At 40.4% G+C, this 21,542-nt stretch overlaps 1 protein-coding gene across 5 annotated transcripts in view; it reads left to right on the top strand.

The window, feature by feature from the left end:
* The window catches only part of ADGRD1 (adhesion G protein-coupled receptor D1), a 259,870-nt gene that overhangs the window by 12,095 nt on the left and 226,233 nt on the right, over positions 1 to 21,542 (top strand). For 2 of the 5 annotated variants that reach the window (XM_065568582.1, XM_065568583.1), the window contains exons 4-6: positions 5,928 to 6,011; positions 8,202 to 8,297; positions 11,459 to 11,581. In XM_065568582.1, coding sequence (XP_065424654.1) covers positions 5,928 to 6,011; positions 8,202 to 8,297; positions 11,459 to 11,581 — 303 coding nt within the window. Of the gene's footprint in view, positions 1 to 5,925; positions 6,064 to 8,201; positions 8,298 to 11,458; positions 11,582 to 21,542 lie in introns of those variants that run through there. The other 3 variants (XM_065568586.1, XM_065568584.1, XM_065568585.1) reach the window with 3 other exon arrangements.

The raw sequence follows: 21,542 nt of genomic DNA, 5'->3' as shown, positions 1-21,542 counted from the left end.
GTTTCCCCTCCCTAGCTTTGTCTGTTAGGGCTGTAGGCTTTTTGGGTAGGGACTCTCCCGATGCATTTGTAGAATGTCTTGCATAATGGGGCTCTGCTCTCAGTTGGGGCCTCTAGGTGCTAGTGTAATATAGCTAATGATAATGAAGTGCCGTGTTGTGATGCAGTTAGTTATTGCTATCTGTTCGTTTTCTCTCTGGCTTTTTTGTTTTTCTCGGACTACTCTCTGGTAGCTCTGAATCCCTTTTCTCATTCCTCACTCATTTGAAAATTAGATGCTACTGGGAGTGGGAGATATCTGCACAGAGGAGCATTGCAAACCAGTGTGCACGCTCTATGCTTTGTCCAGTTTGCTGTCACAAAGAGATAGTTGCTTGCTTTCCATGAAGTCTGATAGAAAAATTGGATCAACATCATCTGCCCATGTAGATTCTCCTGGTGCCCTGGAAAGCTGCTGCCCTCATTTCCTCTGGAGGGTGCCAGTGTATGCTCTTGGAAGACAGAACTAGGGCACATGCCAAAGCTTCAGGGACCCAAAGGAAAATAAGCCCCCTTCTAATCCTATATCTCATTCCCTCGGCATTCTTTTCACACCTAAACTCCCAGGGGGAACAGGAGCTTTGGTTGGTTGTTCAGGAACTTAGATCAGATTACAAGTGTGTGTGAAGTATCAGAGGGGTAGCCGTGTTAGTCTGAATCTGTAAAAAGCAACAGAGGGTCCTGTGGTACCTTTAAGACTAACAGAAGTATGGGAGCATAAGCTTTCGTGGGTAAGAACCTCACTTCTTCAGATGCAAGGCATCACACAAGTGTGTGTGTGTGTGTGTGTCTCTCTCTCTCTCTCTCTCTCTTGTGATTTATCTTCCTATTTAAACACTTTCTCTCTCTCCCAGCTAGGGCTGGCCATAGGTTTTGCAAGTATGCAAAGTAACATGTGGCACCATTTCACCTCATCGATGCCTGTATCGCTGTGTACCAATGACATGCTCTCTCATGCTGTAGTTTCTTTTGAGAGAGGTTCTCTGACCACTGCAAATGTTTCTAGCAAGAAGGGCAGCTGGGGATTCCAGTCCCTTGTATGGATCAATGGTGCTAGACAACACTATGGATGGTTAAACAGGCTAGTACTTGGGCTGGCAGGTTAGGTTTGAAGCAGGGCTGCAGCAAATGCAGCTGCCTTAGTTCCACAGGTCTAAATTTACCACTTCTGCTTTTCACACAACCCTCCCCCTGTCTGCTGTGGTTTTTAGCAATCACATTAGCCCCATTCCCTAATCCAAAAAACCCCTACAGTCTTCAAGCATTACAGCTCTGAAATTGTGTCAAGGGGGCAGAGAGGAGAGCAAAATCTAAAGTAAGACATTCTTTGTGCTGGCTACAGTTTGACAGAAGGGATGGACAAAACCCTTCAAGTCTACAATGAAAAAAACCTCTTTGTGTCCAAAACCAGGGTCCATATGATGACTGAACCCCTGTAACACTGTCAAGGTGAATGGAACATTGGAGATGGGCTGCAAGTGCCAGGGAAAATCTGCTTGTGGTTTGTTTTATCTTACACACCCAAGTTTTATAAGGTCCTTGGAATGTTTGGGTAGCATACGTACTGTATGTTCATTTAGGCTACTTTTCTCACTCTGTTTTCAACTTGCCTTTCTGTTTCCCACCCCCTGTCCTTCCTTAGTCCCTGGGAGACTGCCAGGGAATCTAAACAAATTCTAGGCAAGAGTTATTGATCGAAATCATCCAGATACCCTTATCTGGGGTCAGTAGTAGTACTTTACTACATGGGTAATCCCAGTGAAGCTACTCCTTACCTTTGTGAGCTTCTCCTTATATGAGCAGTCCTATTGGCTTACATGGGACTACTCCTGCTAATAAGAGTTTGCTGGACCAAGTCTTCAACTGGGCCTCAAAAGTGCAGTCCAAACATAATACCAAAATACACATCACAATAATATATATTTGTGTGTGTGTGTGTGCGCACACACACACACACATACATGAAAGGTAGGGAGGTAGGTTTTCTTGTAGTTGGCTTGTTTTGTTTTTCCTCTCTTTTACTCCTCTCTGCTGCTTTTTGTGGAGGAAGGAATGAGGCAAGATGATAACATGGAAAGGTCTAGCAGAAGTACTAGGTTTTGTGCATGGAGCTGAAGAATGATAGGGAGAACATTTGGCAAGCAAGACTAGTGAGGGGGTTCTAAGCACGGAAGAAGATGCAGTGACATGCATGGGACAAAGAGCAGTTGGGTAGGGGGCTTGAGCGGATTCTAGGCACCTAGCCATTGAGGTGACTGGAAGACAACAGTTTGTCTTGTAGCTGGTTTCGAAATTTGTTTTGTTCTGCATTGGAAGGAAAAGACTTTTGTGTGCTTGCTCTATAGTCTGGTGGTTAGGGCACTGGCTTAGGCTGTGGGACTTTTACCTTCAAGTCTTGCTTTGCCTGATTCAGGGTAGAGTTTTTCATCCCAGATCACTCCGATACCAGCAGAGCAGGGACTCAAACCTCAATCACTTGCATCCCAGCTAACCAGCCAGCTATAATCTTACTCCCTCTCTCTCTCCCCCTTCCCCACAACAGTTTATTGGAAACTGATAACTCTCTGGAAAAAGCAACAGAGAGTCCTGTGGCACCTTTAAGACTAACAGAAGTATTGGTGCATAAGCTTTTGTGGGTGAATGCCCACTTCATCAGATGCTTGCGTTCACCCACGAAAGCTTATGCTCCCAATACTTCTGTTGGTCTTAATGGTGCTACAGGACCCTCTGTTGCTTTTTACAGATTCAGACTAACATGGCTACCCCTCTGTTCTTTGCAAAATGTTTCATCTTCAGTGAAAGAGCATATGTTGCTGAAATTTCATTTTGGCAAAAGTGTTCCAACCAGCTCCACTATTCCTGGTGTTTCTGTTTTGTGGTTTAATAGAAGACTTGACTCTCGGGTACTTCCTAACTAGCACCAAATTCAATTGAAAACACAACTGAAAAAAACAGTAAAAAATGTAAACTCTGTAAATGCTGGATTTGTAATGTCTTCCCCCACCCCACCCCACAAAAAAAGCATAAACAGATTAATTTATGCCAATCAGGGCTTTGGAGTGGAGCCCGGAGCTGGAGCACGGAGCAGCTCCGGAGCAGTGGAGCTGCAGGTTTTTGCCTGGAGCTGGAGCGGAGCTGGAGCACAGCTCCAAAACCCGGATGCCAATAGAATGATTTGCCACCATGATGAACAAAAGAACCAATGCTCATTTGCAATAGCAAGAGGGTTTTACTACATGACTGTCTCATTCTCCTACAACTTTCATTGCTCTGGTTGGTTACACATTCTTTCCAGCATAGCTCGCTAAATTAGTTATTCTAGGAATAAAAAAGCTTCTTACAAATAATAAGATAACATAAAATACAATCTGTGTTTGCCTTTATTATTAATGCTAGACCCTTAAAATAAAGCGTTACCTTAACACACCACTTAATTGCTCTGGGAAGTCTGCTTCTGCTCCAGCTTGAGAACTCACATCTCCCTAAAGTGTTCTCTAGTTGACATCAATTAGATTCTCGAGATAAGTCTGCCACTGGGAAATGGGAACCATCAGATGTTCTGCTTTTGTCAACTTGTCCACCTGGAGCTCAGTGTAACCATCTGCAACTGAAGAAGATGTTTAGGGAAACAAAATGTTCCTATTAGCCTTAAGATTTATTTTTCACTTTTTGGAGAAAAGAAGGTTCTGAAGAAATAGCAGCTGCTGCATGCAGAGCACTTAACTCTTTTCCGATGCCACTAAATATTCTGGGACCCAGTCCAGAAAACTCCTTCCAGTGAAGCGTCTGGTTCTGACACCTTAACCCGTGCACCCTTCCAAAATCCCCATGGCATGTCCCTTGCCTATAGTTCTGCTGCTGGGTTCCACCTCCCTAGCTTGCCCCAAAACCTGGACAACATGGCCCCTGCAGAATCCATTCTTCCAGCAGTTAATTTACTGTGGTTGCTCAGCGCCCATCAGTAGAGGAAGGTCTTCACAGGATAGAGGTGAAAACCGAACAGATCAGTATAGCCTGCAGGTGTGTTAACTTGTGCTGCCTTCCCCTGTGGGTTTTGGGGATATAGGAAGAGTCTTAAGGCACTCAGCTGCCTCTTCCACATGCGCCTTGAATTCTGCAGAGCTGGAACACGTGTGGAGAGGCTCCCACAGGTGTAAGAAAAGGAGAAAGAGTGCTGTAGAAAGGAAACTGCCATTCTGCGCATTGCCCTGTATGACATTTGGGCCCTCTCTGGATATTGTCATTAAAATGATCTAAATACTGTGGCTTAAGCTTTATGGTAATGTTAGGGGGTGCATGAAATATAGAAATGTATTTGTTAAATTAAAATATTAGGACCAGATCCTCAGCTGGTATAAGTCAGAATGTGACTTCAGTACTGCCGTGCTGATTTCCACCAGCTGAGGATCAGGCCTTCTATCATTATGCAACATAGAATCAGAAATCTAGGACTGGACAGGTAATGAGGAAGTCATCTAATCCAGGACCCTATGCTGAGGCAGGACCAAGTAAACCTAGGCCATCCCAGGAAGGTGTCTGTCTAACCTGTTCTTAAAAACTTCCAATGATGGGGATTCCACAACCTCCCTTGGAAGCCTATTCCAGAGCTTAACTATCCTTATATTTAGAAAGTCTTTTCCTAAAATCTAACCTAAATCTCCCTTGCTACTGATTTAGCCCATTACTTTGCTTCCTACCATCAATGGACATGGAGAACAACTAATCACTGTCCTCCTTGTAACACCCCTTGATATATTTGAAGCCTTATCAGGTCCCTCATCAGTCTTCTTTTTCTCAAGACTAAATGTGCCCAGGTTTTTTTTAACCTTCCTTTCCTGATAGGTCAGGTTTTCTAAACTTTTTATCATTTTTGTTGCTTTCATCTGGACTCTCTCCAGTTGTCCACAATTTTTTCCAAAAGTGTGGTGCCCAGAACTGGAGATAGTACTTCAGCTAAGGCCTCATTGGTGCAAACCATCTCCTGTGTCTGATATACAACACCCTGTTAATACAACTCAGAATGATATTAGCCTTTTTTGCAACTGCATCATATTGTTGGCTCCTGTTCAATTTGTGATTCACTATACCCTCAGGTCCTTTTCAGTAACTGATTACTGCCTAGTCAGTTATTCTCCATTTTGTAGTTGGGCATTTGATTCCCCGCTCCTAAGTGTAGTACTTTGCACTTGTCTTTATTGAATTGATGATTTCAGACCAATCCTCCAATTTGTGAAGGTTGGTTTAAATTCTAATCCTGTCCTTCAAATGCTAGTGAATCCTCCCAGGTTGGTGTCATCCACAAATTTTATAAACCTATTCTCTACTCCGTTATCCAAATCATTAATGAAAATATTTAATAGTAATAAACCCAGCACAGATCTTTATGGGACCCCATTAGATACATCCCCCCCAATTTGACAGCAAACAATTGATATAGTCTTTTAACCAGTTTTGCACCCACCGTATAGTAATTTCATCTAGATCACAGTTCCCTGGTCTGCTTATGAGAGTGTCATGCCGGACTATATCAAAAGCCTTACTAAAATCAAGATGTACAATGTCTATAAGTTCCTCCCTAGCCACTAGGCCATAGCCTATTTCTACTGCAGTGAAAGTAGAATAAGTACACAACTTTTTAAAACGCAGGTCCCCTGCAATGCGCTGTCAGAAATCTTGTTGCATAACACATGGCTTTAATCCCCGTTGCTATTTATTTATTTTGATTTATTTCAAATGCTCGCTCCTTGTGTGCAGTGCATAGTTTACATAAAATGTTTTATTTTGCCTAACTGTTTGATCCCACTCTTTTTCTGGTTTCTACATTGAAGCATCTGCGGAGACTTGTTTTCCTGTGTTTCTGACCTTTTAAAATCTGTGTTTCCTTGAAAGGGTTTGAAGTTTTACAGACAGCGTCCCACTACTGGCCCCTGGAAGATATGGATGGAATCCATGAGTTTCGGGATACAAATGGAGGTAGAAGCAGGACTCGTGACAATGACCGTAACATAAGTATTTGTGAGAGTCAGTAAGTAGCAAGGGAGCTGGAGATATGAAAGCTAAATAGGTTAGAGCTAAAGCCATGGCAGCTGAGATCTACTTATTCATCAAATTTTTTGACAATCCAAATGATTTTGCATTTCAAAGCTGTGATTTTTTTCAAAGTATTCTCAGACATTTTATGAGTAACCTACACATTTTTACGGTTATGAAGAGAAATTATTGGGTGTTCCAAAGTGTCATTAAAATCATATTATTGTCAGTTGCTTTGGTATATACTTGCCCATGCACAAATACATAGAATGGGCAGGATTTTCACTAGTCCATAAGGAGTTAGGTGTCTAACTCTTATTGATTTACAATAAGGCCCTGTAGGCCCTGGGCTAGATTTACAAAGGGACTTAGGTGTTGTGAAAGCTAACCTGAAATGCAGCTCTTAAATAATAATAATAATTAATAAGAGCAAGAAATACATAGTTGAGGCTAGGAAGTGCTCTTTTTCAAAAGGAACAATAACTGCTGAAATTCAGAAGCCATTTCAAGCATATATTCGAATAGTTCAATTTATAGGGCCTGATCTTGCTCACACTTGCTCACATGAGCATTTCTATTGCAATCAGTGGGATGACCTATTTGAATAAGGATTATTCATGTGAGTGAAGGTTTCTAGGATTGGACCACAGTATGTTTTCTGGAAGGATGCCAAAAACACCTGAAAATGTTTGTTCTTTTTGTGTGTGTGTGTTGTTTTTTTTTAATGTTGAATTCTTTCCATAATGTTGTTGTAGATAATCCATTTTCTTAGTTTGCAGTTGCTTTTATTCTATCCTCCAATACGTGCATATAATTCCCATTGACTTCAATGGGAGTTGCATGCCTGCATCTGAAGGCTGACTCTGAGACACAAGAAAGGTTTTCTTTATTGCTGTATTCTACTGCAGGTGACCATTTTCCTGCTTTTTGATACCACTCTATGATTACGCAACTCTTTTATTCATTGCTAGAGTCTCTCACATTATTTTTTCCACTTGTAATTTCATGCAATTGTTTTCATCCCATGTCTCGTCTCATAAAACCTTGGAGCATCATAATCTTGTCCTTCATGTTAATCCATTTTATTTGTTGAAGTCATTGTGTGGCTGGAATCCAGTTTCATACCTCTCAACAGCTCACTGTTGTGGGAGTCAGTATCACCAAATTAGGTTATTTTTGTGCACTTTCCATACTGACTGGCTGTTATCTCAGGTCTATAGTGGTAATATCCTAATGGCAGAATTGACTGAGGAAATTAAAGGGACATCATTGATTTGGAATCTAGCAAATTAAAAACAATCTAAAGGGTTTAAAGGTATTTTCAGGTCCTACATCTGAACCTTTGTCCCCTTGCTAACTTTTTTCCTGCAGTTTTACCTTGATATTTTTGCTATGTTTTCTCTTCTTTTGCTATATGAAATACTCCACTGATTTTGGGACTGATTCAAAGTCAACAAATGTCTTTCCATTGATTTCAATGGGCTTTGAATCAAGTCTTAACTGTCTATTCAGGACAAACAGTGAAAATGACTGCATACAAAATGCTGTCAAATGTACAAAATAAGCAAATTAAAACAATAGAAATATGTTTTTCTGTAATAACTTATAATTTAGGGCTTTTAACATATCGGTAAAATATCTGCAGACCAAAATATGATTTTTTTTTTTTAAATTGATGCTGTTGTTTTGAAGTTACTGATAATGCCATGTTAGTTTCCCTTAGGCTTGGTCTACACACAGATTTTGTACCAGAATAACTATGTTGGTTTAAGGGGATGACTATTTTTTTTAAACTGGTATATTTATACCAATACATCCCCTAGTGTGGATGCAGTTATAGTTTATTTCCCTTCCCCTAAGGGAATAGCTACACTGGTGTAAAACATACAACTGTGTCCACACTGGGGGCAGTTATACCACTTTAACTATACTATTGTTAAAGTGGAACACCCTTTATGTGTAGACAAGCCCTTTGAGGGAAAAAAAAGATGGAGGGAGGCTAGAATGTTATAGTTTAAAGGGCCACTGAGTAATATTTGATCTATGCTGTGTTGAGAGATATGGACTGGACAATTCATATTGATTTTGTGTTTATTCATTGTTTTGCTTATTTTCTTTTGTTGTTCCACCCAGCTCTAAGAATCCACAACTTCACTGTGCTTCCTTCCCATAATTCTACCTTTGTATATACCAATGACTCTGCCTACTCTAACTTCTCTGCAACCGTAGGTGAGGATTCAAGTATTTTTGTTCTGCATTTGTCAAATTTGGACTAGTCTGATAATGTTGGGTCCGAAGTTAACAGTGTTTGGTTCCTTCTTAAACGATCCTCTGGAGTTTATGGGACAAATTCTGTTCTCAGTTACACTGGCATAAATCTGGAAAAACTGCTGTGATGTTATTTATTAACTCTGGATTTACACTGTAAGCAAGCAGAATTTGGCTTGGCTATGTACGGACCATGCAGTTCTTACTCATCTGGGTGGTTCCATTGACTTCAATGGAACTACTCACATGACTAAGGAGAGCCGAGTTTGTCCTTAAAAGCCCAAGAAACCCCAAAACATTTGAGATGAATTGTAAACACAGGCACTGAAAAAAAAATCAATTGGCATGAAGTTTCAATATAATTTGAACTGTCTGTTTAAAGGAGTTAAAAGAACTCTGTTTATAAAGTTAAAAGAAAAAAGAGCTGTTTTTCTTCAATTGGTAGCCTTTAAAATGTTAAAAAAGAGAAACTTCAAACAATTCTGGAGGATGCAAGGGAAAATGGGAGCTACCCATCATGACATTTCTGATTAAAATAATAGAAAAAACAGGTGGAAGACATGCAGGTGTGTGTGGTGTGTTGTGGTGGTTTTTTTTGTTTTTTGTTTTTTTTTAATGAAAACTGTTTTATGTTTACATCAGCCAATAGATCAAAGGGAGAATAAGCTGAGTGGAAAATGATGACTACCCCGGCAGGCACTTTCAATAAAAACTTACTGGGTCAGAATCTTCGCTCACTTGCACCAGTATAAACCTGGAGTCACTTCACTGAATTCAGGATGGTTGCTCTAAAGTTATACTAATGTAACTGCAGTTAGAATCTGACCAGCTACCTACCTCATAATTAGGTATCAATTTACCGCTGGTTGTTAGAAAAACATAAGTGAGCAATGAAATGATGAAGGCAGCATAGGTTTAAGTAGATGCCAGTTGAGCAGCTTGAATGTAAGAGGGTTAGCATTGAAAGCAAAAGGACTCCTGTACTGTACTCTCTAACAGCAGGAGTGGGCTGGCAACTCTGAACTCTATTAATAATGAACTTCAAATGACCCTGATTCCTTCCAGTCTTCACTGATCTGCTTTATAGTTGTCACACAATAAGATATATTCCATGTGAGCATTAAAGAGAGTGACACCGATGCCAAAGGAAATACTATGAAAACAGGAATGTGTAGCTCTTTGGGATTTATCCTGGCTAGGTTAATTCAGAGGTTACGCCGCTCATAGAGAATTCGCTTCACTTCGTAATGCTAAAGCCTTAGAAGGATTTAAAGGAGTCAAGTGGTAGCTGGAGTTTAGAGGGTGATCTAGATTTTTTTTTTCTATGCCCCTAAGGAAGAGAAGATATCTGGAGACTGTATGTTTTATGGACAGTAGATTTTGGGTGAATCAAGAAATGATTTGGGCCAGATTCACTGAAGGTGTCCTTTATACCTCCCTATACCAGCCTGTCCTCTTTGCCCCGGAGTGGGGAACAGGTACTTGGCTGCTGGCTGTCCCCCGTCGTGGTTCCAACTGAAGATGAACAGCTTTACGATTAGGCTCAAGAGACACAATATCCTCCAGTCGCAGGGGGAATGCATATGTTGCACCATCTTTAGGGTGATAAAGCCCATTCCCTATAGCATACCTAGCCATCTCTCTGGATAAATGTAGAGGGAAATGGGGCCATAGCCCTGCCTCTACATCTTTGGGGTGATTCGGGGGTGCCAAAGGGTCAAGTCTCTGCATTCTACTTGTACATGGACTGTTATTGAGTTGGACCCAAGAACAAAGGGCACATATAGAAAAGGCTTCTTATGCCCTGGTCCTTTACCATGCATCTGTGCTAGGGCCATACACAATCTTTCCTTATCTCTGCCATTACATCCTGGTGATTGCAGATACCAACCATAGCCCTGGCTAAGGCTTCTGTATCTCCCAGCTGGAACAACACCATATGACTCTTCCCACTGCCTGTCCATTGGACGACCCTAATTCTGAAAGTACCTTTTTCAGAATGCAGTATTTTGGAGAAGCCCTAAAACAAAGATCCTGAATTCTCACTATTATAGATCCATGGCACTGTTTGCAAAAGTGGTGTTAACAACAGTAGTGTCCAGGACAAATTCCAAATCAGCCAATTACATTCTGCCTTCCTAAACTGCAAATAAAGAAAAATCATGTGGTATTTTGTGTCCTGGAGAATGAAGTGTTACTAAGAACTTATCTTCAGTGTTAAAAAACCTGTGTGTTTTACCTCTGGGTAACTAACATGCATGAGTATCCTGAGGTAAAAACACAGTGAAGACCAAGCACTTCAGTTCTACTGCAAGGTAAATTTGCCAAAGTCCGTCCTATACCCAGGCCTGTGATTATCTGTGGCAAGTTTACCTCATGATAAACCTAAAGTGCTGTGATTTTTACCTCAGGATAGCTCACCTTCATTAGTTAACCTGAGGTAAAAAACAGGGTTTTTTTTTTGTTTTTGTTTTTGTTTTTTTTATAAAGCAGTGAAGAAGACAAGCCCTAAGAAATCACAAGGAGTTACACATGTTAAATTGAAACAGAGCCTTTTTGGATGCTAATAAAAAGTCGTGGCCCTGGGTGTCTCAAAAGAACATACGTGCATTTCTGCCTTTTGGCTAGAGTAGGTCTAATATCTTCCTTTAATATATCCTTTTTGATCAAAAATGGTCAAAAAGCCATTTTCTAAAACAGAAATGTTTGTGGGAGGAAAAAAATAAGTTTTGTGTCAAAAATTTTCCTAGGGAGGGTGGAATTTCCTGATTAGCTCTACTTCTGAACAATAAGCCAAAAATACCTATGAAGTGCTGCTTGTATTCAGAACTCTGGAATATGTAAACTTCACTCAGACTATTTTCAAGTAGTAATTTCTGGCCCTGCTGGTTCAGCTATACAGATGATTTAGTTGAACAGGGAATTGGGGAGGGCAGATAGATATCATTTTTATAGACTATAAATGATAAGACTGTAAGCTGTATCTTTCATTTATTTTATCCTGTAAAAGGGGGATAGAAAGATAAACATATTACAAATGCTTGAGTCATTTGAGTAATGTCCCAAGAAGCTGTCTGCACACAAGAATGTTAAAGGACTACATTTTAATTTTCCTTCCTTAGATATTGTAGAGGGAATGGTCAACAAAGGAATTTACCTCACTGAACAAAAAAGAGTTACCTTTCTCATCTTTGGAAACTCCCAAAACTCTTGCATTAGTAATCCAGAAATGTGTGGACCTGAAGGTGAGTGCTATGCCATCATTATTACTGTTTGTTTTTATTATGCTTTAATCGTATCAGATGGCACTAGCTAAGTAGAGTTGGGCAATATCTGTACTTGGATGACAGATCATCTAGGAGCCTCAAGATACTCTGGGAACTGGTGTCAGCTATTTTTTAAAGCCCCCCCCCCTTTTTGTTGTTGAAAAAACTTTGTTAAAAACCGCTCTAATTATTACACCGGGAACATAAAGTTATGAGGTGTAAGTAGTTAACACAAGGTCCTTATTTTGCAAATGGAAGTTCTCGCTAAAGTTTTAATTTCTGACTTTGCCAATTATTGAGTTAAAACAGCTTACAGCTAGATATGAAAAAAAATCCACATAGATTTTTCTCTCACGCATACCAGTTTAAATTGGGAGTGAGTAATTCCACTCAAATCAATGGAATTAGACAGCATCTAACTGGTTATTGTGAGAGCAGAATCAGGCCTCCTGTGTTCCAAAACAATGTCCCTTAGCACAGAGAGAACAGAAATGCTCCTGCAAGCACTGCAGCGTATCAACCAGATGTGTTGTCTTGCTGGTTTCAAATTTAGGAGACTAGTGTATCAAGTCCCTTTACCAAAGGTTGCTTTTCAGATTTAGATGGGGGCTCTTCAGCCTGCTAGTGACTAAGAACTTGGTCTTTTAGTCATGACAGTGAAGAGGAATTTTGCCTTTATCATCACTGGGTGTAGGACTGGATCCTAAAGCTGTAGTACTGAGTTATGAAGTGCCACATCTGTTGCTAAAAAGGAGTAATTTTCTTAGTAAAAATTAAATAGACTACCTGTGATTTCTACAAAGCATCGGATGGGTCATTGCTGATTTTACTTATTAGCTATAGTGCACTCGAGAGACAGGAATGGCATGATGCACAAAAAGTGCAGGAGTGTTCTGATGCATATTGCGAGTTTCACTTGATTAGTTCATGTGGAGAAGCCAAGACTGAGGAAAGGCTGTCTTGATTTACTTCTTGTTAGTGACTTGCAAAGGCTAAGAGACTGGCAGATAAATGTCCTTGGAGCGTTAGGGACTGTTCTCTGAAATAGGTCTAAAAACACGGTTTCCTTCCACCACTCCCTCTTTTGTTGTTTTGCCAGACCTAAAAAACCCAAATAAACAAAAAACAAACACAAGGATTTTGCCTCCCTGGATATTGTTTAGAATTAACTTGTGTATTTTTAATAGCCTCTTTATGAATCCTCCTGAATGCCCTGTAGCTGAGCCACATCCAACAAAGACTGTGTTAGATCTCTCAAGCTATGAACTGGATGTGGCCAGCTGGACTAGCATCTTGGATGGAATATCTCCAAGATGCTGCAGATAGTGGTGCTGGCAATTAAAAAGGTGTCATTCTTTCCTCTGAATAAGAGTCAAATCAATATCCCAACAGGACATTGCACGAGAGCTGGGTGAAATTTTTTGGAGAAAAATGCAGATCTGGAAACACAAATTTTGTGATTTTGTGTCAGTTTTGCCAAATTGTTTGTGGCAAAAATGGTGTGTGTGTGTGTGTGTGTGTGTGTGTGGAAATCCTGTGAAGGCAAAGTGTTACATTTTTAGAAATGACTTTTTTGTTTTGAGATTTTCATTTGACTGGAAACTAATATTTTTCTGACTTCTAAGTTCACCTGAAATTTCAAAAAAATTTCAATTCAATTCGTCCCAAACCAATTTTCCCCCCCGATATATATATTTTTGGAACTTCCAATGAACCAAAAAATCAGTTAGTCACAGAGATCTGTATTGCACTGCTGCAGATGACTTCTTTAGGATGAGATGTAAAAACAAGGTCATATCCACTAATGATCCCAAAACACTTTTCAAAAGAATAAGTGTGTCAGTTAATATGGACTCAGAGCGGTTAAGGGCAGGATAGCTTATACCAATTGCCAATATGTTTAATTATCTTCCCATCTAAAGTTCCCTTTCGGCTGCTTTCAATGGATTTCTTTTTTGTTTCTTGGCCCTATACAGTTGTGTTGTGTTGCTAGTGCTGCTAATGTGTACCATTAGTCAATGGAAACTTTTAACTGATTTCAGTGGGTGCAGAATAGGATCCCTACATCTCAGCCTGAAGCTGGGATTTTGCTGTCAGGGAAAGTGAAGTTATCCCTGTAACATATGTACTCGGGGCCCAATTCGGCACTTGGTTACATTGATGTAAATCCCCCTGAGCCAAGCAGGCCACCGCAGAGCAGCAGTTGCCCGGAGCAGGGAAAACTGGGTGAAATTCAATGGCCCGTGTTATACAGGTCAGTCTAGATGATTAATGGTCCCTTCTGGCTTTAAAACCTGGTGAGTCTCTGAATAAAGGGTTGTAAATAATATTTGTTGCGAATGTTGGTTTTTTTTCTATGAGCAATTATCTCTGGATAAATAGTTTCATTATCCAGAGCAACTTCACGGAAGTCTACTGCATTACTTTGGCTTTACACTGGGTAAATGAGGGTAGAAGGTGGTCCATTGTTTGTAATCTGAGGTTTGTGAAAGGCCCTCTATGAAATGAACAAACAGTAGTGACGCAAAATAAACCAAAGCCAGGCTGAAACTTTGGGCCTGCTATGCTCGACAGGCCCCTTATTTTTGCATTTCAGGATAGTTCTGACCGCTGTGTCCCCACCCAATACTGTGAATACCCCCATTTTAAACTCTTGCACTTCGATAAAAGGATGGATAACACAATTCCACATGGCGTCCTTAACTTGGTGCCGGTTATTGTGGGTTAGTTTCCATCCCCTGAATAACTAATCAAAATACCTCCTAGGTTTCCAGGGGAAGAATTTACCCAAGGCAGCCTTGCCTAAAATCATGCAGCCTAGGTTTGGAGTCAAATGATTTTTTTGTAATATACGGTATGTACAATATGCAAGATCAACTTCCATGGCTCATAGACACTGGAGAGGCTGCTAGAGGCTTTGCCATAGCTCCAAGCCATTGGCATTCTCAACCTCCTTTTTTGCTTTTTCCAGCTGTGATTATAACATTTAATTTTTTTGCTTTTGTATTTGGTTATTGAATTCAAAAAACTGTCAACGGACAGCTAAAATATTTGCCAGATGTAGTTATAGGGTTGGTGGGTGTGGTTTAAATAAATACTACACAGATTGTGGGCCCAATCCAGGCTAAAATGTCCTCTCTGCTGCCTTATCTCACTATCCACTGGTCCCTATGCTCTGCTCCCTTCTTATCTTTAGCAACACCTTTCTTTTCCTCATCTCTCCTCCCTTCCGCTTATTTTTCTCCCACGAATCCTATCTCTTCCTTTCCTCCCACCATATCACCAACCTCTTTTCATTACCCTTACCTCTACTCCAGTCCTTCCCCACACCCTCCAAATACTATCATTGGCAATGTTCATCACCCCCCCAGCAGGAAAACCCAGGAGGATGATAAAAGGGAAGATTTCTCAGTGAGCCTTTTTCCCACTGATATTTCTCCGCATTCATTCCATCAGGTGCAGAGGGGGTTGATTACTCCCCACAAAACAGGCTTCAGGCTCGCCCCCAGACCACGTGGATCTCCAAGGATCTGCTCGGATCCCAGGGAATCAATAGGAGGCCAGGGACATTGTTTAAAGTTTCCCATGCCTCTTTCTGACAATTCTGGGTGTCCAGACGCCCTCCCCACAACAGGGTAGGGGGAAATCTGTATGCAGTGGGCTTTCTCCATGCAGGGTCTAGGGGGTATGATCCAGCCTGTAAGTTATAAATACAGGGGAGAAAAAAAGATACAGAACCATGAGGATGATGCCTAACTAACCAAAGGAAACCACATGATCTTTTGTGGTAATCCTTGCCCCTCCTTTCTATTTCCCTATTTCTGTTGTTTTAATTAGTAATGTTGGATGGGATTTTCAGAAGAACTTGTAATTTGGAATGTAGACATGCCCTGGAAGCCGGGTTAAGCCAGTGCTGAGCATTCTTGAAAATCCCTCCCATTATTTCTATACTCAGGGACAGATCCTATATATAGTTTATTCATGTAGTAAGTACTATATGGCTGGTAATCTGATGGAAGTACTTTGGTAGTAAGTGTTTGTGGGAGCAGGCATTGGCCTTTAGTTCACAAGCTCTTCAGGGCACAGGATGTTGTTGTTTTTTTCTATTGGTCTGTAAAGCACCTAGCATGCTTTGGGCCCTTCCATGTTGCCAACTTGCATGATTTTTACCATGAGTCTTGCAATGTTCGATGCTTTTCTTAAAGCCTGAGCTGCTGGAGTTGTGTGAATGCAGTACATCAGAATCTCATACTTCATTATTTTTTAAAAAAATTCTAGCCTTTGAGGTTGAAGAGAGAAGCTGAAAATGAGACTCCTAAAGGATCAAACACTAGAAGGCAAATAAAAGAACCCCAAATTTTATTTAAACAAATCTCTTGATTTTTTTTTTTGAGGGTTTGGGCCTTATGATTGTTGAATACCTGTAGCTGGCAATACTTCCCATATCCTTTAAATCTACAGTGTGCAAAGGTTTTAGAATAGTTGCAATACATTTCAGTGCTTCCCCAATATTTCATTAAAAAATACGCTCTGGAAAAATTATAAACAACAACAAATGGTGGTTTTCATCTTTTGGGTGTTTTCACCTGTCTGTCCATCTATTGCTTGATTCCTCTCAGCATTTTTTTCCCCACTGAGAATATTTTAGAGCCCTCACAGTATGTGGATGCTGTAGAAGATTAAAATGACAAATAAAATTATGGTGCAAGTCACAAATTATCTGGTGCAATCAAGGTAATGATTTAGAGAAAAAGATTGAAAATGTAGCACAAATGAACAAAACAGCTGTAAGATCGATCCCTGCAGTTTCAATTCATTTTTCATCAATGTGGAATGGTGCATGTGATTTTATGTGGTGTAACTTCTGCAATACCTAAGCCTAATGGGTAAGTTAAGTGGCAGTGTTAATACTGAATTTACTTGCTTTTGTTAATTTAGGCCATTCTTAAGTTACTGACAAGACATGACACAAGATTTATTCAGACAGGCATGTATAGCAAATACTGTGTGTTACCACTTTTAAAAAATGGTAAAAATTCATACAACAGTCAATACTTAGTTGCTACCTGAAAATGGAAGAGTAGAGGTTATTCAATATTCTGCTGCAGGCATATTTCTTTACACAATACCATATCTTACGTATATTTTTCATACCAGTGGGAAATAAAACCATCAGTAAATCACATTATTTCTACAACTATAATATAATAATCAGAGTAAATTTTATTTTTATGGTGCCATTCCCTGCACCTCACAAACAAGAACATTAAAACCATAAAATACTGAAATATTCTGAAGATAAAAATGTGAAGAGAAGAATCGCATAAGTAGTTAATATTGAACCACAGCAGTGGGTAAACAACCTTTTTTAAAGGAGAGGTCTTCATGCCTCCCTAAACTAAACTAAACCAAACCTCTGGCGATGGTAGGCTGTAATTTTGTCCAAAATGACATCTTTCTTAAGATACAATAAATACGTCTCAGTGGGCATTGGTTACGTTTGTACGGATTTGCTTTTAAGTAGAGCTGGGTGGGAAATGGTTTTCCAATCCCATTAAAATTTTTGAGATGTCAAAAAAATTTTTTCCTATCCTGAATTCAGAGGAAAAGTTGTAACTCTTGAACATTTTTTTGAAATGAAAATATTTTGGGTTTGGGGCAATCAAAACTTTTGGTTTCAATTTTGATTTTTTTAAATCCTTTTTTTATCTTAATTTATTAAAATTTTGAAAAAGAAAGTCATTTTGACTCAAAACCCCAAAAGTTTCCAGTTTGAAAATGTCAAAATGAGATATTTGACAATTTTGAAACTTTTTTTCCAAACGTTTTTCTAGTTGGGAAATTTGTCAGTAGTGACCTTGTTTTGCAAATGGTTTCGTTTTTGAGAAATCAGCAATTTTCAGGGAAAAAATAGTTTGAAAAATTCCTGACCAGCTCTATTTCTAAGTTAGCACCAAATGTTGCACAAGAGAGTAATCCAACTGCAGTTTCACAAGAGAACGCCTTTCAGTTACCAGGTGGGAATGCAGTAGGAAAGATTGCAATCAGCCAATATATCATATCTCAGATTAAAACTAAAAACACCAACCCTGACCATAACTGACACCTGATCTTCTTAAATCAGACCCTGGATAAGAGCTGCCACATTTACACTGCACCTTGTCTCAGCCTGATGAAACTTCTCCTCATCAAAATTTAGAGTCCTCAGGCAATTGTGTGCATCTACCTTGTGTAGGTATATAATCTCCATTATCCTAGTAATGGAGCGCCTCAGAATCTTTAACATATTTATCCTCAAAATCCCCATGAGGCAGGGCAATGCTAATATCCCCATTTTACAGATAGAGAATGGAGGCACAGGCTGACTAAGTGACTTGTCCAAGGTCACACAGGAAGTCTGTGGTAGAACAGGGACTTGATTTTGGGTTCATGAGTTCCAGGCTAGTGCCCTACCCACTGGACAATCCTCTCATCCCCTCTCCCAATCTCTCTCCTGCCAGAACCTATCAAAGTGAAGGAAAGTTTCTCCAAGGTTGAATTTTTCACCATTCATTATAAATTTGCTCAAGGAACATAGTTGGGAGAATGGAGAGATGGAGACATAGACAGCTGGGTATTAGCAGCATTAACCCAAGTTGCACCTACACCAATGCATGACTCTTCAAATAACATTAGACACTATGATTGAGATTCTTAAAGCTGCTCCAGGGGATTTGGATGCCCAAATCCCATTAGTTGTAATGGGAATTGGGCATCCAAATTCTAAAAAAATCTCAGCCTATATTACATTGTAGGCTCCATTGCTTTACCCCTATTCCTGTGGGGCCCTAGCTAGTGCTGTGTGAATTCAAAACTTGCCCCAGGTCACCTAAAAGTTCGTGGAGGTTTGTAAACCTGGGACAAGTCTGTGCAAACATTTAGTCCTTCCTCCTAAGAAATTTCGGGGTGGGGAGGGTGTTTTGATTTGGGGTTAAAACCATGCTAAACTCTACAGTGTTGGAGGAGTTTTGTCTTACCTTTTTTTGGTTCATCTTAACTAAAATCTTAAAGGCGGAAGAAACAAACTTAGAGTAGGAGGACTTACATGACCTGAAATCAAGAGGGGTTAGTGGAATTCCCAGATCCTTAAAGCTGATGACCATTGGTGCAGAACATAAGCAATAACTCAGATCTGTCTCAGGGCTTGTCTACAGAGTAGGGTTGTGTGCACTATGGGGGTATGATTTCTAAACTGCACTAACATGTTGTGCATTAATTGGTCTGTGTAGACTCCGCTGGTTCTCTAGTTTTAACATAGTGCAGTACTACATTACATGACAGATGTTAATCACATAGCTTAATGCACTAATGGAAGGCTGTCATATACTACAGTGATTAGCACTGTATTGACCCTGAATAAAATAGAATAGAAATGTCCCTGGGGACAGTAGTACACTTGGGTTTTGTTGTTTTTTGCTCCCCACTGATAAGACCATGAAGCAACACATGAGAAGCAATGAAGGTGCATAAAAATGTAGGCACCTACCTTAATGGTGAAGCTCTACTCCAGGGGTAGGCAATCTATGGCACGTGTGCCAAAGGTGGCACGTAAGGTGCTTTTCAGTGGCACTCACACTGCCCGGGTCCTGGCCACTGGTCCGGGGGGCCCTGCATTTTAATTTAATTTTAAATGAAGCTTCTTAAATATTTTAAAAACCTTATTTACTTTACATACAACAATAGTTTAGTTATATATTATAGACTTACAGAAAGAGACCCTCTAAAAACATTAAAATGTATTACTGGCACGCAAAACCTTAAATTAGAGTGAATTAATGAAGACTCGGCACATCACTGCTGAAAGGTTGCCGATCCCTGCTCTACTCTTATCTGAGCTGAGGACATTGTGAAAATTTTGGTTTTGATCTGGGGAAGTCCTATGTATGTTATGGAAGTAATAAGCCTGTGGTAAATGACAAAGCTCTATAGTTCAACTCTCCCATTCCTTCCCCTCCTATTTCTTTTCTTTTGTTTTGTTTTATTTAGCTGTGGAGGGGCTCCCTGCCCAGGGTTATTACAGACATCTGTCAAGACAGGATGTCATTTATATTTGACCATGAGGAATTTTTATATGCAGTCCAACTATTTGGACAAAATTACTTTCCTAAATTTTGTGTGCATTTTTATGATTAGATTTACAATGAGCTCATTTAGTTTGTTTTAGGTTCATCATTTCAAAAAGCACATTTAAGGAGGATTTAAGGTTTTATTCTAAACTCCTGAGCTATAATTCTTTTTCATGGTGCTTATATGGCATATACTGGATGGTTTGGTAGCTCAGGTGTTAGCCTTGGACTAAGGAGTCCTAGGAGTTCCCTACAATAGATAGACATAGCTGACCTCTGGGAAAATGCGTGGTAAGCCAAGGTGAAAGGACTATGATCTTACACACTAAGTAGGGTCAGTATTTAGATGGCAGACATCCAAGGGAAACCCAAATTGATATGGTGTTTTCAGCAGGTGACTATTTTCTCCGAGTTAGTATTGAATCAATGCCTCAGCCTTTTATGAGTGCGCAGTGTCTTGCGGGAGCTGCTTTTCAGATGAGACATGAAACCAAAGTCTTCTCTTGACTAGAGCTGTTCAAAACATTTGCATCAGATCCTGAAGCCAGTTGAAGTGAGCCTTGGGCTGGGGGTAACTGCATTCAGAAGCTTCAGCGTATGCTGACAGAGATTTGGCAAACACGGGCTGATGTTGTTCACATACTGATCAATAGCTAGAAAGCTGGTGAGAGCCAGCTAATATTTTAGTGGTGGGTAAAATGACTCCTTTCTATATAAATGTGTAAGGCACACTGGGAATGATGCTTAGATGCTATGCAGTGCTGGGTGCCATTAAAAGGACCTAGACAGACAGACAAAGATAGATTAAATAGGTTTCAGGGTGGTAGCCGTGTTAATCTGTATCAGCAAAAACAACGAAGACTCCTTGTGGCACCTTGTTAGTCTCTAAGGTGCCACAAAGACTCCTAGTTGTTGTTTTTATAGATTAAATAGGAAGGCAAAATATACATATGATATTTATTCAGCAATAACAAACATCCACATGACAACAGGAATATTAGGACTTTTGTAATAACTTATCACAGGGTGCTCTGTTCCCCACTGGAGTGCCTCCTTCTGGCCACATCTGGGATTACCTCTGCCAGTCCAACACCCCTTACTTCAGTAGTTTACTCCAGCTTAGCTCTTGCAGTCTCACTCCTCAGCTGCTCCTGCTTCGTGGCTTGGCCTGCCAGCCAGCTCATTGTAGTTCTCCCCTTCCAGGGTATCAAAGTCTCTTGAGACCCACTGTCCTAGGCAGTCTTTCTGCTCACTGCCTCTTAACGGCACTACTGCCCAGTGGCTGATAAGGGAACCCAGGCCTGCCCTCTACATGGGGTTCCAACCCAGAAACCCTACAACAAGCAGTCACAGTCTGCACAGTCCTGAACCTTACTGATGTATCCTTGGGTTACTTCCTATGCGGCCTTCTCTCACCCTGAGTGCAACTACAGCCCCCTTCTACTCCCAGCTACTGGGCTTTATCCAAGCCCCTCCTGTTCCTTTCCAGCTGAGCTTCATCTCTGATTAGTGCTCATTGCCCCCTGGTTGCTCTTCCAGGTGCAGCCTAGGCGGTTAATTGGCTCATCTAAGCCCCTTAACCCCCTCATGCCTTCTGTGGGGTGGATACCCCATCACAGAACTGAATGCAGGCAGCTGGTGGGGGAAAGAGGACTTTTGAACACTGGAGTGGGTTGGGGTTTGCCTGAGCTTTCCCCAACACTAATAAGAATCAAGTAAAAACTATAAACATTCTATTGCACACCATCAGACTAACTGCTGGGTTCAGACCTCAGCTGGGTTACTCTCCCACGTTGCTACTGGGTAGCCTAAAGTCCTGTTTTATTTAGGCAGCC

The sequence above is a fragment of the Chrysemys picta genome, chromosome 15, assembly GCF_011386835.1.
Source record: "Chrysemys picta bellii isolate R12L10 chromosome 15, ASM1138683v2, whole genome shotgun sequence".
Lineage (NCBI taxonomy): Eukaryota > Metazoa > Chordata > Testudines > Emydidae > Chrysemys > Chrysemys picta.
Note: the sequence above shows the minus strand (reverse complement) of the source record. Positions and strands in the feature narration are given on the sequence as shown.